Source organism: Primulina huaijiensis, chromosome 6, assembly GCF_012295235.1.
Source record: "Primulina huaijiensis isolate GDHJ02 chromosome 6, ASM1229523v2, whole genome shotgun sequence".
NCBI classification, from domain to species: Eukaryota; Viridiplantae; Streptophyta; class Magnoliopsida; order Lamiales; family Gesneriaceae; genus Primulina; species Primulina huaijiensis.
Genome location: NC_133311.1, coordinates 16389848 through 16404853, shown reverse-complemented (window position 1 = coordinate 16404853; position 15006 = coordinate 16389848). Strand labels below are relative to the sequence as shown.

The window sequence follows — 15006 nt, the reverse complement described above, 5'->3', positions numbered from 1 at the left end:
AATCAATGTTTCATTAATTTATTATTATCATTTTGAAAATTGGGTACAAATTGTTTCAAATTTGTATCGATATTATTTGTAAAACTAATGAAATTAGGTCTTGTTTTAAGTTAAATACATATAATTGAGTAATGAAAAACTAATTATATCATAAAATAAAAATAAAACAGGGTGTCAAGACAACTGCTAAGTAGCACTTTTCATGAGGGAGTCTTCTGATATATGTCAAACGAAAGGGGCTTAATCGAATAATCTAAAACTTGAGGGATCAATAAATGATTTCATCGTATCAAAATGACGTACCTGGTTGCAAGTGCCTGGAAATACCAAATCGACTTTGTGGAAACCCTAACTTTACCTTAAATCGATATCAACTATATTTGCTGTAATTTGTACCAAATGGCTACCGATTCCGAACCCACACGCCGCATGCACGACCTGTCTTCCTCCCTCGACAATACCGACGAGCACTCAAAGCGCCGCAAGCACCGCGATCATCGCCATCGCCACCACCGCCACAGGTGCAAGAAAGACAAGGAGGAAGTTCCGAGTGATGAACTGGAAGTAGGAAGAATTGAAAATAATGAGGTCGAAGATGGGAAACTGGGAAATAGTGAGGATGAGAGCGCTGCGGTCGGTGATGTCGTTGTATCGAACGGATTTCAATTTACTGGGGTAGATTACGAAATGGAGGAAGGGGAGATTGTTGAGGATGATGACTTAGGTTGTTATGTCGATGGTGAGTTTGAGAAGTCGAAGAAGAATTTGGATTCCGACTTGGAGTCGGGAGAAATAAAAAATCTTCATGACAATGATTCTTACCTGGTGTGTTTTAATTCTTCCCTTTTATAACAATAACCATTTCTTAAAAATTCTTTCATGAATTACGGGATTTTGGATTTTTTATTCTCTTCAATGAAATGTCTTAAAACCATGCATAAAGGTTATACTCTTCAAATGTCTACGCATATTGCTATTGCAGCTTCCTTGTGAATGAACTGTTGCACAACAAGTTAATCTAATTAAATACATGGAATGTGAAAACTTAATTTCTTAGAGGTCTTAGCTGAATCATTTTGTTGTTTGTGATAGCCACTTTCCCAAAAAAAAATCTGTAACTTTTTATTATTCTTAGGTCAAGTGAGATTTTATGTACCGTTTATCAGATAAAAAAATTATTTTGGAACTTTTTCAAAAAAATTCTGAAATTGGACTACTTACCTCTTAGTCTTTTAAGTTGCTCTGAGTGATCACTGCCTTGATTTTTTGGTGGCATCTTGAACTACAAGTGAATGATGAGCCTTCTTGCAAATGTTTTAGTTGCATTATCAGTAGGTAACTTGACACACTTTTTTTCTGCTGCAAGAAAAGTTGCCACAAATATTTCAAGGTTCTGATAGAGGGAACAGATGGTGGGTTTCAGTTGATTTGTTGGACTTTGTCCCTTGATTACAAGTTTCTGCATACATTGATGGATGCCGTTATGATTTTGATGGTGTTTTATAATTCTACTTTCAGGAAGTTAGCGAAGACAATGCGAAAAGTGCAGAAAAAAATTCAAGGAAAGATAATGATGGCGAGGATATCAAAGTGAATGGTGATCTGGATAAGGACAGAGCATCTAGTTTGGATGATCGAGCAAACAGGCATCATTCACACAAAATTCACGAAGATGTGCATATGGTTTTTAGTGTGGATTTTAAGAGGACTAGAAAATTGGATTATATGGTTTATCCAAATGATCAGTGGAAAAGTTCGTCATCTGAGAAAAGGCAAAGAGTTGTTTCGTCCTTTCACTCTCATGAAGAGTATCTGAATGGGAGTTCTTCTAGAAGCTTGTCGAAGTCGCCTGTAAGTACTGGGGAAAGGTCTCGGTCCCGAAGTATTTTGCGTGAGCCTTTAATTATGGAAGACTCTTATCTTGTAGAGGTAAATCGCAGGAGTAATCCTGGCGATGAAAGGGTGATTGCCCCTGACAGAAACAATAGTGATAGTAGCAGGGATGGGATGAGGTCAAAAGATATTAAACACCATTCTAGCAGATATTCGGAAGGAACAGAGAGGTATTATGAGAGAGATGAGCATGACAAACACAGGAAGGGAAGTAGGGAGAGGGACTCGGTTAAGGATTGGGATAGAACCCGAGAGAACGAACAAGAGAAGGAGAGAGAAAAGGAAAGGGCCAGAAATCGCGATAGAGTTAGGATGGACAAGGAGAGGGAGAGGGAGAGGGGCAGGAACAGGGAGGGAAAGGGGGATGGGAGGAACAAGGATATTGCTCGAGGTAGAACAACAGATAGAGATGGTGACAGGCCTAGAAGCAGAGATTTTGATAGGGATAACGGGAGTGATAGATTCAGAAGGCATCAGATGCATGATGATGAGGTTAGTTTCAGAAATAGGGACAATGAATCCAGGCATAGAAGGAATGTTGAAGATTATTCCAGAGAGAGATCAAGGGAAAGTGATTTGGAGAACATGGGCAGTAAGTCAGGGGAGAAGGACGGTGAGAATATTAAGAGGTACGTTTATCCTCGAGCAAAAATTAAAATTTGAGGAGTTCTTGTTCTTTGATTGTTTATTGTTGGTATCAGGGAGGAAGATATACAGGAGGATTATCAAGATAAGATTGTGATGCAACTTGCTGAACAAGAAGAAGATGACCTTGAGAGAATTGAGGAAAGTAGGAGGCGCAAGCAAGCTATCCTCGAAAAACATAAAAATAAATTCTCGCAAAAAAATGAACTGAATTCAGAAGAAACAGGTTAGAGTACAAAATAATTGTCATTTTTTATGTTACTCATTTACCTGTATGAATTCTGCAAAATCATCTCTGTCATTTTTTTTGTAGTACAAAATTTAGTGTTGATGTGTTCTCATGTGATAAAGTGCTCTGGGATTTCTTACTCTTTGATACAATGGTGTTGAAACTTATAGAGGTTGTTTGGCTTGTTTTGGAAGTTTTGGAGAAATATTTTGGGGAAATAAAATTTTAATGTAATCATTTTAGAATTGAACACAATTAATTTAAATTATTAGAATTAGTATATTATGGGTTAAAATGTACTCTGAGTACTCTGATAAAGCTTGTTTTTATTGTTGTTTATAATTTTGATGAATCATTTAAACTTCTCGTTGATATCGGTCCTGTTGGAGCATCATGAACTTGCTTGTGTTTATTTGTTTTTCCTGAAACAATAAGCAGGTACATATCCTTTGTGGAGCATCTGTGTTTGTAGAAATGGAAAAACAGAAGTACCACGCAAAATATTTATGGGCTTGTTTCTATTCATTCTCCAAAATAAAAAATTTCTTTGGTTCTTCAAATCTTACCATAGTCCACTCATTTTCCTTATTCTAGTAATTTCCCATTCTTTTTTTATATTATTTTATCAGGTTTATTATCCAAACTATTTTTTCTATGTTCATATAATTTATTAATTAAAATTTTTTTCTCAAACATGTTATTAATTTATTTGAGATATTATTGTTATTAAAATAAGGTAAGTAAAAAGTAAAGTACTACTTAATAAACTATTTTAGAAAGTATCTCCAAGTAGTATTTATTTTTGTTGGTAATAAAAATATTGACTTCTAAACAAACACCTGTATATTTTTTCTTATAAAAGCCGTATATTCAATAAGCAGAAACAAGTAATGGGAACAATCACCCAATCTCGCTCCTGAATGCACCTACTGAATATTTCATGTCTTATTTTGATTTTCCCCTCTTGGCTAATACTTGCCTCATGGCCAGTTAAGCAAGATGGACGGTCTTCTGAACAAGTGGTATCTTCAGAAGCTGCAGTGGATTGTGTTGACAATCAGGTGGAAGGCTCAGAAATTTTCGTCCCCGAGTCAAACTTTTCAGTTGGGAAATCACCATTGCAAAATGGTCTTTTAGCTATTCAGAGGCCGGCTGGAACTGGAACTGGAACTGGAACTGGAACTGGAACTGGAACTGGAACTGGAACTGGTGGACTAGGTGATGGTTCCCCCAAGGTAATCTAACCTCAATTGTCCTTGATGCACTACATTTCGATTCTCACACCACGCGATGGTGTACATTGTCTTTTTTTAGTACGACATAATTGGATAAATGACATATTTATGTACCTTTTTAAGTTGATATTTACCTTAAGATTTCTCCTAACTTCTTCTTTCTGTTCTGATTTGGCTTGCGGAGATGATTGAAATTATTTATAAAACTGTGCAGAGTGAAAGGTCGGCTGATATGTTCTGTGATGATATATTTGGAGAGTCACCTGCTGTTACTCGGAAAAAGGTAGGTATTAAATCTGATGCGATTATTTTTGACCTTTTAATTTCCTGTTAGAACAATCTGGATTCAACATCCTAGGAGTTCTTTGTTGCTTTATATATCATAGTTCTCTGCCTTTGAGATTTCTTTTTCTCCACCGCTTTCACATCTTCTCAACATCTACTGGGATGAGTTAACAACATTTTTTCATTTCTCTTTTGGCAAAACACAGCCTTCTCATTAGCTATGTCTACATTAGAACATGCAGGACATGTTCATGATTTGTTTTTAAAAATTAAGTTTTCATACTGGTTATTACGCTCACCTTAAGGTTAAGAAGTTAAGTTTTTGCCTACATGCCAGTTTGCACTTGACTTTAAGTGAGAGTAACAATTCTATTAATCAAATTTTGTTTGTGAACTAAACACTTAATCAGGAAAAAGCAGACAATGTGGCTGTTGAAAGAAGTGAGCTTCATGACAATTGGGATGATGCAGAAGGGTACTACGGTATGTGTCTAGCCATCAATATCATGATCTGTTTCTATGTGCATCCTTTCAGATATTGATAGCTCAAGTTCGACTTGAAGAGCCCATCTGTTCTTTTCTCTTTCTCGAAAGCATGTAGTATATACATAGGTGTCAATACAGTGTCTCTAGCTCTTTGAGGTTGCAACATAGCTTAATGGTGTGTCATCAACTGAAGAACGGAGAATGTTAAGTTTGATAAAAGTCTACATTTTTGTCAACATAGCTTAATGGTGTGTAATCAACTGAAGAACGGAGAATGTTAAGTTTGATAAAAGTCTACATTTTTGTCATTTTATTCCTATTTTCAAATTGTGTTTTTATGTTACTCACCTCCGTTTTCCCCAACATCCAGGCTACCGATTTGGAGAAATACTTGATGGTCGATATGAAATAATTGCTGCTCATGGGAGAGGAGTATTTTCTACTGTTGTTCGAGCAAAGGATCTCAAAGCTAACTCCAGTGACCCTGAAGAAGTAGCAATTAAGATCATCCGCAATAATGAAACAATGTGGGTAAAATATCAAGTATCTCTTTTAATGCAGTAAATGATAGTTAACTGTGATTAAGTCCAGGTGTTGCCATGTAGGTATAAGGCAGGTATGGAAGAGTTGGTCATTCTTAAGAAATTGGTCAAAGCAGACCCCGAGAACAAGCGCCACTGTGTTCGCTTTCTTTCCACCTTCAAGTATCGAAATCATCTATGTTTAGTTTTTGAATCTCTGAATATGAACTTACGTGAGGTTCTTAAGAAATTTGGTCGTAATATTGGTCTGAAGCTTACTGCTGTGAGGACGTATGCCAAGCAACTATTAATTGCGCTGAAACATCTGAAAAACTGCAGTGTTCTTCATTGTGATATCAAGCCAGATAACATGTTGGTATGATGCCAGTCATTCTTCAGTTCTCATAATTATTTCTGAGTTCATTCTCTGCCATACCTAATATTGTGCATTTTCTTCCTTAGGTGAATGAAGCTAAAAATATATTGAAGCTGTGTGACTTTGGAAATGCCATGTTTGCTGGTAAAAATGAAATCACCCCATACCTTGTCAGCCGTTTTTATCGCTCCCCTGAGATAAGTAGGTTTTACTTTTTCTTTCTTTCGAATTTGTTTTTGTACAGTATCAGAAAGTTATAGTGTAGCTTATCTCTTTCCTTTTCTGTAGTTTTGGGCCTGCCTTATGATCACCCCATGGACATCTGGTCAGTTGGTTGCTGTTTGTTTGAGCTCTACACTGGGAAAGTTTTATTTCCTGGTCCTACCAATAATGACATGCTCCGTCTTCACATGGAACTGAAAGGTTCATTTCCCAAAAGGATGCTTCGAAAGGTAAGAAACCTGTTTGGGTGATTTGGCCTTGTTGTACCACTTTTTTCTTCTAAGTCTGCATCTCTTCTATTTTTCAGCTATGATATTAGTGGTTATGATTTCAGCTATATTGTGCAGGGAGCATTTGCTGACCAACACTTTGACCAGGATTTAAATTTTCTTGCTACAGAGGAGGACCCTGTCACAAAGAAGGTAGGTAGGAAGTTAATATTACTTTAATTTCGATAGATGTAGAAAGTTAAAATTCCTGTCTCAAGGTGATTACTATGAATTCCTACGGTTTGGTTGAGCTTTTACTCTGTTGTTGTAGGGGATTAGGAGACTAATAGTAAACGTGAAGCCAAAAGATTTTGGCACGCTACTTCTGGGATCTCCTGGTGAGGATCCAAAAATGTTAGCTAATTTTAAAGACCTCATGGAAAAAATTTTTGTGTTGGATCCAGACAAGAGGTTGAGTGTATCTCAAGCCCTGAGCCATCCTTTCATCACGGGCAAGTGAAACACTGATGCTGCTTCTGACTACGGAACTGCTGTTGCATTCAATACTTGTACATTTTCATGAGATCTCACTTAAATCAATTATCTAATGGTTGGACATTATTTGTCTTTGTTCTCTCTGCGGGAGCAAGAACTCAGGAGACTCACTGCTCACGGTAGAAGTTCTTAGAGATGATCTTGGGAAATGCATTTAACATGGAGTTCTTTCGTTGGATTATTTACAGTGTCTGTTGTAAGATAACCCGCCAAAGGTTTTTTTCTCAGCCTGTTTGTACTAATTATTATTGGGGACAATTAAGAAAGTTTATAATGATATCATATTTTTACTTATATCACTTTCCTATTGGTTAATTATTCTCAGCCTGTTTTTTTCGTTTTTTATTTTATGTCTGTAACCTGCTGTAGATTATTTTGGTTCCTAGAGATTCTGATGTAATCTTTCATTCAGGAAATCTACCTGTGCTATGAGGAACCCATTCAGTGATTTTAGATGCTAAAAAGACACTCTGGAGAAGGTACCTTGGTTTGTTAATTAGGAGTTTGTGTGTGGAACCTTTTACAATACATCAGTTGGTTCCAGAAGCTGCTTCATTGACCATCGTTTGGTTTCTCAATTCATCAGTCATGATTTTATGTATTCTGTATTTGGATGTTTGGTCCAGAGTTTTGTTCTTCTTTGAGTCACAGTTGTTAGCTTACATGATATATCATCGAGAATAATCTCTCTTGGTGTTTTTCGTTGTCAATTCTTTTAACCGTGTCCCCGAATATCTAAAGAAGGCCATTTTTTGGTCCTTAGTTCTTATATAATGACTATAGGCTACACTTTCAACATGACTTGTTATATTTTTCTTTCCTTCTTTGTTTTCTCCTTGGATAGTAGATGCATGGTTTTTGGTGCTGGGTTTTAGGACTATGACTATTTATGTACGTATGTTTCTATTGAGTTGCTATGCATCTGATCCATGGTTTGGTTGTTCTGGAGGATTCTATGCCCTGGACTAGGAGGTGTTCATATGCTGGTTCAAAGTGTGAAACTCTTTGGTGGGTAAACTATGTGACTTTGTTGACTTTATTTTCTCGAGCATTCATTGTCAAATGATATTGCAACAATTGTTTGTGACATGCATTTCTTTGTTGATAGAATTTGAGCTCACATGTGCGTCCACAACTCTGGTAAGTACCTTCTGTATCTTGAATATTGTCCTGCGTTGAATGATGATCTTATAAATTGACGTGGTTAGACTAAGGTGCTCATGTTTGTGCGAGTCTTTTGATGTTTGTCTTTCAAATCCTTGAGTAATATCCAAAGTCGCTACCATTTGATTTGTCGGAACTTAGTTTTTGTGATTTCTGCTATCTTTTGGCCATGTATATCGTGCCACAGAAGCACTTATCACTTATCAGTACGTTAATCTTTTTGGTTTATCCATGGTTTATAGACTATTGGAACTCGTAGACACCGTTTGATTCGTGATATATGATGATTAAATGTTATTGATGTTTAATGAATGATAAAAGAAGTTTATTTTTGTAGTCACTTATTATATGGTGTTTGGTGTATGCGATGGTTGTTGGTTAAACAATTTATAATTATCTTATCAACCACACCATATAATACCTTAATATATAATCAAACTTTGTTTACGAGCATCATACAATGAATGAGGTTACTCTCTGAACTGCAGAACTGGTTCAATTGTAGGGTGGGTCTTCTCAAATGAGTGGCCATCATTTAGTGATACCAAAGCAACAAATTTTTGAATTTGAAAAAGCGATAAAGGTCGCCATTCCTGATTTAATCTAGTTGCATACTAAACAGTGCAATTTAGTTCTTCAAGTCATCATATAATTTAAACTTGTGACAGGTGGAATTCAAAATTCCAATTTTCCTAAATAAATAAAAAAAATATTCCAATTTTCCTCATTACACTTATTGGCAAGTTTTTAAAAATGAACTTGCTTATTTTATTAATAAAGTGCTATCATTTGTAAGACGTAAAAAAGATTTACTAGTATTTTATAGCCATGTTGATTTCCCCCTTGAAAATTCCCACTTTCATATCTGTAGTTTTTATTTTATAATACTGCGCATACATTTTTGTTGCTCCCTTCTCTTGTATCAATATTTTTCATTTGGATGTTAGACACGTAAGAATTTGCTTATCGTTTCTGTGGTATTCATTTGCTGAAGATAAGCAATTAGTGATGTAGACAAAAATTAATGTGGCACCACCGCCAAATTTTGAAATCAATGAAGTCGAATGCATCGAATAGTTTTTGTATGTAATTTTTCATGTGCATAGGAAGTCAAATGATGAAACACGTAATGTTGTGTGGATATTTGTAGCTTTCGGTGACTGAATTTGTTGTCATGTAGTGCTTTGGAGGTTGAAGGAAAGGCTTGTCCTCTCTAACTTTCGAAGTGTAGATTATTTTCTTCCAGGACCAGATATAAAAACAAATCTGCTAGGTTTGCAAACTGTTGTTACTTGAACTGGATGCAGGGTTATTTTGGTCGTGCACAGGTATATTGGTGTGTCTCATTTCATGAGAATAGCTGTTACTTGTAAATGATGCTTATTAGAAAAGGCATGTGGAATTATCGTCATGTTAAACAGATGTGTGTCATTTCACGAGACTTGTACTCCGAAGGGACAAATGTGGTTATGAATGAAATCTTGACTTCAATCAGGTTTTACCTACTGTTTGGGGAAGAACTGCGTGCTTTGATGGGTCTTCTAGAAAGGTGGTGTGATGTACTGTAATAAGGATTGATTTTTAAAATCATGTTGTTACTTGTAGAGTAGAAGCTGATTGTCATTCAGGAAAACAAATTGCATATAATGTAAAAACATTTAAAACAAAGGAAGACCAAAAGTCATACAACCTTTTCCCTAAATAACCTTTCCGGTTTATCGGTCCCTGTACCAATCTAGTGGGCGGGCTTTGATTGATTTTCATGCCAAGTTAAGCCACAAGGATCAATGAAGACGGTTTTCACAGCCAGTTTTTTGTGTTGAAATATAACGAGTACTTTGATGTTTGATAACATTAATTTGACCTAATTTTATCGTCTATCGTTGCAACGATTGTTTGGCTTTGATTAATTAATGTCTGTCCGTCCTACTTTCGTGTCTGTAGTTTTTTGTTGCCCGTAAAAATCGTAAAAAAATTTTTTGTGATCGTGCGATTTCAATTCTAATAACAGAATTTACTTACTTGGATTTTACTAAATATTAAATGCTTCTAGTTTGTTTATTATTTATTTTAAGTTTATAAGGAAGAATTTGATTTGCTCATACTACGTGACCAATGAAGGGTTGATATGGGTTCTTGGTGTGGTAGTTGCATGCTAAAACATTACACTAATCACATTTCCTTGTTATGGCCCTTTGCAAAAAAGAGATTGTATATGTGACATGCAAGAGAGTGCCTTGTTAGCGTTTTACTTATCGATTCCCACGTAGGAGCAATTCTTGGTGGTTCATGACATCTTTTAGCATACCTGCCTGCCTCTATGTTGATTACGCGAGGAGTGCTAGTGTTTTGGAAATGCGAGGGTTCTGCAGGTTGGAAGATTTTCATCGATGGCTCTGATATACTGGTTTATTATCTTCCTTGTGGAGTGCTTTCACCTCATTGTTTGTGAGGTTGGCATGAATTTTTGAGAAGTCCATAGATTTGTTGTGTGTGTGTGTGTTCGATCAGTGTTGGATAAAACCATTATTCTATTCTTGAAGTTGAATAATCCTTTCACGAGGTTCTACGCCTATGGCTTTGTTAGGAACTGCAATTTGAAATCAGAGATTTTGACTCACTTTCTTTCCTTTTATGACTACAGACATTCTCTATTATTTTATATTCACCCTCTCGAGTAAATAATGGCAATTAATATGAATGTTATATATAATTTTTCTTATTAGCATGATGGTTTAGTAGTAGTTGGTGGCGGACTAAAGAAATTGGGGGTGGAGTGAAACGAGTAGGGTCTAGTTAATTTTCTCACTGGTGACTCAAATTGAGAAACAGTCCTTTCAGTAACCCTTGAAAATCTTGATCAAAATAAATAAGAAATGGTAAACGATGAGATGATCGATTCTCTTGTCCTCGTATAATTTTAATTTCAAACAATCTTGTCGACAAACTACTCCGGCTATAAACCTCATCCTAAATGCCGGGGTTGTCATAAATTTTCCAAAGTTCTACGGTTAATGGGAATGAACTCATTCAAGTATGCGATAAAGCAGATATGGTAAGACCACTGTGATTAATTCTGTAAAAAAAAAAATTTATTTTGTTACCAAATTTTGCGCAATCATCAAAGTTGAAAATTCAATCTGTTTTTAAATGTTTTGATAGTCGGACTGTTGTTACTATCTGCTGTACGTCCGAGTGAGTCAACATGTGGGCTAAAATCTAATATGAATATCGTAGTTTGAAAAGTGTTGAAAGATATGTCGAGCTGTATGTTATTACATTTATTAGCGCATTCAATGATGGAGGCGCAAAAAACAAAAAAGATATGTTTTCATAAAATTCTTTGATTATGCTTTCTTGTTAGAATGCTTCTTCTTATCTGCTCGAAGATGTTCAAATTTGTCCATCTCAGAGTGGACTAGTTGTAAATATTTTAAGATTGTTTGTAAAACTTGAATTTTTGCATGGAATTGCTCGGAAACTTCGCGTCTAACGGAAGGAGATTTCTGTTGCATTCGCACTCTAATTATAGGGCCTTTCCATTATGAATTTGTTCTCCATTTCAAAATTAGTTTTGAGGGACCGTAGATAGTATAAAAAAACTTGATAAATATAGATGAAGGTTATTAAATCTGTAATGCAGTGTAGGTTTTCAAAAAACTGGCCTCAAAATCTATCGATGTAAAAATTTTGACATTTTCGTGAGAAAAAGTATGAAACTTCTCGTTTGTATTTGTTTGTGTTTTTATGCTAATGTTGCTGTTATCCATCAATTTTAAACAAATTTTGTGTTATACTCCATTCATTTTGTTTGTTTGTTTTTTTTTTTTTTTACTTAGAAGCATAATTTTTTTAATGACGTGAAAGTAAGTGACTGTTAATCTTTGATATACATTAAATATCTTTCTGGATTAATAGCCTATAAACCGCACTAGTCAGGTAAAATACACTGAGAAAGTTCTATTTGACAAATTCGTTCGATAAGATATTGATAGGAAGAATCGAATTCTTGACTACTGATCAAACATTTACTTACTTTATCAACTTTAATAATTTATTTGGAGCTGAATACCCACAACTTTGGGTATGTTCATTTTATTTTGATAAATTAACTTAGAGCGTTTCTGACGAAATGTTGAATTTAATGATTTAAAAATTATTATTATTAATTATTTAATTAATTAATATAATAAAAGATCTCGAGGGTTTATATGTACGCACAAATAGTTCACTGATCAATAAGTTAAACTAATTAATAACTGATATAGTAACCGATACTCTATCCGTATCAATGACCTAATCCATTTTGTTTTTTTTTTTTTAACACAAACTAAAAATATTATTGGGAAAACAATGTGTAATGCAAATTTTATTATACACCTTATTCAATGATGTTGAGAAAAACAAATTGAATGTAATTAAACACGATAAATAAGAGTTTATCAATAAAATAGTTTACTGAATGTGAAAAGTGAATTATATATTTGGGACGGACGAAAAAAAACCTGAACTGGACGAAAAAAGAAGCTCGAACTATACAATTGAGATGAAGTGAGTATTTTGATCGATTCGTGATCTGAATTTCAATCAAGAAAATAACAATTTTATCCTTACTTACACCAATTAAAGATTCTTTATGACTTTAGAAATTTTATGCAAACATCTCAAGTTATTTGCTACTTTTGTATCACTTACATTCCTACACAATTACTTGCAACTTGAAAATCTAATTTTTATTCTTATATAATATTTATATTGATATTAGCAGCTCAACAAACTCTCTGACTTTTGTGGGAATCCCAATTTCCTTTCTTTTAGGTTATCATCTATATTATACACACACTAGCATTTATACAAGTGTGTGAAATATGAGATCTTAAGGTAGTGTTTGAAAATGTTTAAAAAATGATTATGAATTTTATTTACAAATTTTGCAGATTTTTTAAAGAAAAAATCAGTAATCATTTTTTTAAATATTTGCAAACATTATTTAAATTGAAGATTGTGAATGATACAAGTATGCACTATTAGGAATAAATTTTTTTTTATAAAAATAAAATAAAATAAAATTGACTAGTAGTGGACCTATGCGCTAGCTTGACTGCTCGAGTTTCTCCCAAAAATTTCCGGTTAATCTTTGTTTTGCCCCAACCAGTGTGAGTTTATAAGCTATATTTCACTCGGGTTTGCCCAAATAGGTCTTCAAAGCATATTTTTTTTTTTTTTAAAAAAAAACCCAACTACCCCTGATTATATTTTATTAAGGAATTATTACATTGTGCTAATTGTTGTTGAAGAAATCTATTCCAGGAACCATTTGTTCTGAGTGTGTGGTTAGGCTGTAGGAGCAATTTGTAAAACTCGTATGGATACGATCCGACGTAACTCCGGTTAAAGAAGTAAAATGTTTAATTTATTATACAGAAGCATGATGTGTCATAAAACGTTCTATGATATATAGGTTGAAAACTTGCATAGCTTAATGGCTTCGGACATGCTCAATAGATGTAACAACGTGACGTACTCAGATCTAAAAAAAAGGTAAGGAAAATTAAATAAAAATAGAAAGTAAAGGTAAACTAGGAATAAGGATAGAATAGGAAAAAAAAATTTAAACAAAAGAGACTAAATTAGGACACTCAAAAGAAAAAAAGACTAAATTGAGAATTGTCTAAATATCAAGGACCAAATCGGGAATTACCCCTGATTTGCTAGTAGATCACGATTTTGGTCATTTGTGAGACACATATTGGGTATTTATTCCCAATTTATTTCAATTCATATGCAACATGTGAATGCCAGAAGTAACGTGATTAAAACAATGAGATACTAATATAGAATAAAAACGACCGAAACTAAATCGGGTAAAAAATGGCAATATGAAACTATTTTGGTAAAAAACAAAAAACAAACAATAGTAACTGAATGAGTGAGTCTCACGTGAGATCGTCTCACGGATCTTAATATGTGAGACGGGTCAACTCTACCCATATTTACAATAAAAAGTAATACTCTTAGCATAAAAAGTAATACTTTTTCATGGATGACCCAAATAAGAGATCCGTCTCACAAATACGACCCGTGAGACCGTCTCACACAAGTTTTTGTCTAACTGAATCGGGAAAACCCCAAAACTATAGGGATTAAGTTGAATATTATTCTTTCCTCCTATTGATCTACTGAAAAATACTTTATATTGGAATTTGTTTTCCTATAGAAATTATTCCTCTTATTTTAGATTCTATTATGTGATATTTCAATTCATTAACCATTTTTCGCCTCCGCAATATGTATCTATTTGGACTCAAAAAATACCACGAAACTGAAATGATAATAACATGTGGGGCCAAGAAGCTCAAACTGAGTTTTTTGACACGAAAACTGATTCTAAATTATATTTGATGTCTTAGACTTAATCTAAAGATCTCTTCTATTATTTTGTATTTTTTTGCTACTATGATACAATTCTAAAATAAATAAATAAATAAATTCGTTCATAAGTAATTAAATAACCCCACCCCACACGTCCTTTGGCAGTTCTTATATAAAATCTCCAAATTTTGTTTACGGCTTCTTCCCTTCGTCACCAGCAAAAAGGTGCAAATCGGCAACCGCTTGTTTGTACTCTAAGACCCTACTGTTCAACAGCTAGCTAGATACTCTCAAGTACTTGGAAAGAAAATAAGAAAAGATATTACTTATGGGCATAAGAAGAAAACTGTATTCTTTAATGAGAAAAGGCTTCAACACTTCGAAATTCAAGGGGACTCTGAATTTGGCGATTTCTAGATTGGCAGTGTTAAAGAACCCGCGCCAAGCTCGGGGCAACGTCGCATGTTCCGACGTCGTTGAATTCCTTAACCTCCGCTACCATGAGAGAGCTCTTCTAAGGGTAATATATTTGTTTGTTTTGCGACTGTGTAGTGTGTTGCTAATGCTTGAAAATGACATTAGTTTTCAGTGTCTTCCTATACTCTTGATACACCCTTTTGATGCGAATGAAAAGACATTTATAGCTTATATTTTCTTCTTTCATCGGACGTATGATCCATTATCTCAATTCTCTTTCACCGGACGTATGATCCATTATCTCATGGAAGAATTGAGCTTGTTGCTGGACTCAAATTCTACAATGATTAGATTTTTGTATCATTCTATTATTTATCTATCGTCTATCTCTGTGTGT

The 15006-nt window shown here is 34.5% G+C and overlaps 2 protein-coding genes and 1 long non-coding RNA gene across 7 annotated transcripts in view; 2 read left to right on the top strand and 1 right to left on the bottom strand.

The window, feature by feature from the left end:
* The first annotated feature begins 290 nt into the window (after positions 1–290).
* On the top strand, positions 291–9432 carry LOC140979739 (uncharacterized). 4 transcript variants are annotated; one of them, XM_073445294.1, is made up of 14 exons: positions 291–825; positions 1519–2522; positions 2595–2764; positions 3758–4002; positions 4217–4285; positions 4698–4770; positions 5144–5300; positions 5379–5670; positions 5757–5871; positions 5959–6122; positions 6227–6314; positions 6433–6871; positions 7069–7796; positions 8927–9432. In XM_073445294.1, exons 1-11 carry the CDS (start codon positions 400–402, stop codon positions 6251–6253), a joined length of 2742 nt encoding a protein of 913 aa, XP_073301395.1. In that variant the 5' UTR covers positions 291–399; the 3' UTR covers positions 6254–6314; positions 6433–6871; positions 7069–7796; positions 8927–9432. The 4 variants fall into 4 exon arrangements, with proteins under 4 accessions (XP_073301395.1, XP_073301394.1, XP_073301396.1 ...); XM_073445292.1 differs by having other exon boundaries at positions 292–825; positions 6240–6314; XM_073445293.1 differs by lacking the exons at positions 7069–7796; positions 8927–9432 and having other exon boundaries at positions 6240–6318; positions 6433–6499.
* On the bottom strand, positions 8139–8929 carry LOC140979740 (uncharacterized). The gene is made up of 2 exons (XR_012175800.1): positions 8709–8929; positions 8139–8512 (listed from the first exon to the last, which is right to left on the bottom strand). It is a non-coding gene; the product is annotated as an uncharacterized lncRNA (long non-coding RNA).
* Positions 9433–14396: 4964 nt separating the features above from the next.
* LOC140979384 (uncharacterized) overlaps positions 14397–15006 on the top strand; it is a 3123-nt gene continuing 2513 nt past the window's right edge. For both annotated transcript variants that reach the window (XM_073444753.1, XM_073444752.1), the window contains exon 1: positions 14397–14712. In XM_073444753.1, coding sequence (XP_073300854.1) covers positions 14521–14712 — 192 coding nt within the window. In that variant the 5' untranslated portion in view covers positions 14397–14520. The remainder of the gene's footprint in view (positions 14713–15006) is intronic.